The sequence below is a fragment of the Galeopterus variegatus genome, unplaced genomic scaffold (genome assembly GCF_000696425.1).
Source record: "Galeopterus variegatus unplaced genomic scaffold, G_variegatus-3.0.2 Scaffold82375, whole genome shotgun sequence".
Classification (NCBI taxonomy): Eukaryota; Metazoa; Chordata; class Mammalia; order Dermoptera; family Cynocephalidae; genus Galeopterus; species Galeopterus variegatus.
This window is the reverse complement of record NW_007808486.1, coordinates 1-1,018: the sequence shown is the minus strand read 5'-3', so window position 1 is coordinate 1,018 and position 1,018 is coordinate 1. Positions and strand designations below refer to the sequence as shown.

General features: G+C 50.0%; 1 protein-coding gene across 1 annotated transcript; it reads left to right on the top strand.

Moving 5' to 3' along the window:
* Positions 1-325: 325 nt before the first annotated feature.
* On the top strand, positions 326-1,010 carry LOC103584696 (melanoma-associated antigen B5; the record flags this gene model as incomplete). Its single annotated transcript, XM_008565602.1, is given in 2 exon segments — positions 326-529; positions 532-1,010. Coding segments are annotated over 2 exon segments (683 nt in total), but the record flags the coding sequence as incomplete, so codon positions are not given.
* Between the last annotated feature and the right edge of the window lie 8 nt (positions 1,011-1,018).

Below are 1,018 nucleotides of genomic sequence, written 5' to 3'. Positions count from 1 at the left end.
ACCCTCCCTCCTTCCGTGGGCCCTCACTATCTGTTCTCCTACCCACATGCCTGCTTGCTGGGCCTGAGCATGGTCATCATGCCTCATGGTCAGAAGTGTAAGCGCCACACCCATGAGACAAGCCACATAGCCCAAGATGATTTCCAGGGTCATGGGGGAGCTCGGGCCAGGGCCGCAGTGAAAGAAGAAGAGACCCACCCCTCTTCCTCTCCTGTTCTCAGGGATATTCCCTAGAGCTCAGCTGTTGCTGGGTCAGGTAGCACTTCTCAGGAACCACGGGGAGCACCATCCACCACCACTACCTGTGCAGATGTTTTTGACGCAGGATCTAATGAAGGTGATAACAGCAAAGATGAAGAATATCCATGCTGCTCAGAGGCCTCTACCTTTGATGAGAGCCTATATAAGGACTGTCTGATCGTGAAAGTGGGTTTGTTGGAGGAGTTCCTCCTATCCAAGCACAAAATGAGTCAACCCATTATGAAGGCAGAGATGCTGAAGATTGTTGATGTGATGCACGAGGATCAGTTGCTGAGATCCTCAAGATGACTTCTGAGCAAATCGAGGTGGATTGTGCAGTGGATGTGACTGAAATCGACTCAACCTGTCACTGGTTTGACCTTGTGAGCAAACCAAAACTCCCCAGCAATGGAAGAATTCATGCTGGTAGAGGGTTACACAAAACACGTCTCTGTATGAATCTCCTGGGTGGGATCTTTGTGAAGGTCAACTGTGCCCCTGAGGAAGACATCTGGAAATTCCTGAGTATCAAGAGAGTATATTCTCGACAGAAGCACTTCATCTATGGAGAGCGCAGGAAACTCATCACCGAAGTTTTGGTGAGGCTTAAGCTCCTGGAGTACCAGCTGGTGCCCAACGGTGATCCTCCATGCTACAAATTCCTGTGGGGTCCAAGAGCCCACGCCAAAAACGGCCAAATGAAAGTCCTCGAGATTGTGGCCAAGGTCAATGATACTGTTCCTAGTGCCATCTCAACACTGTACGAAGAAGCTTTGAG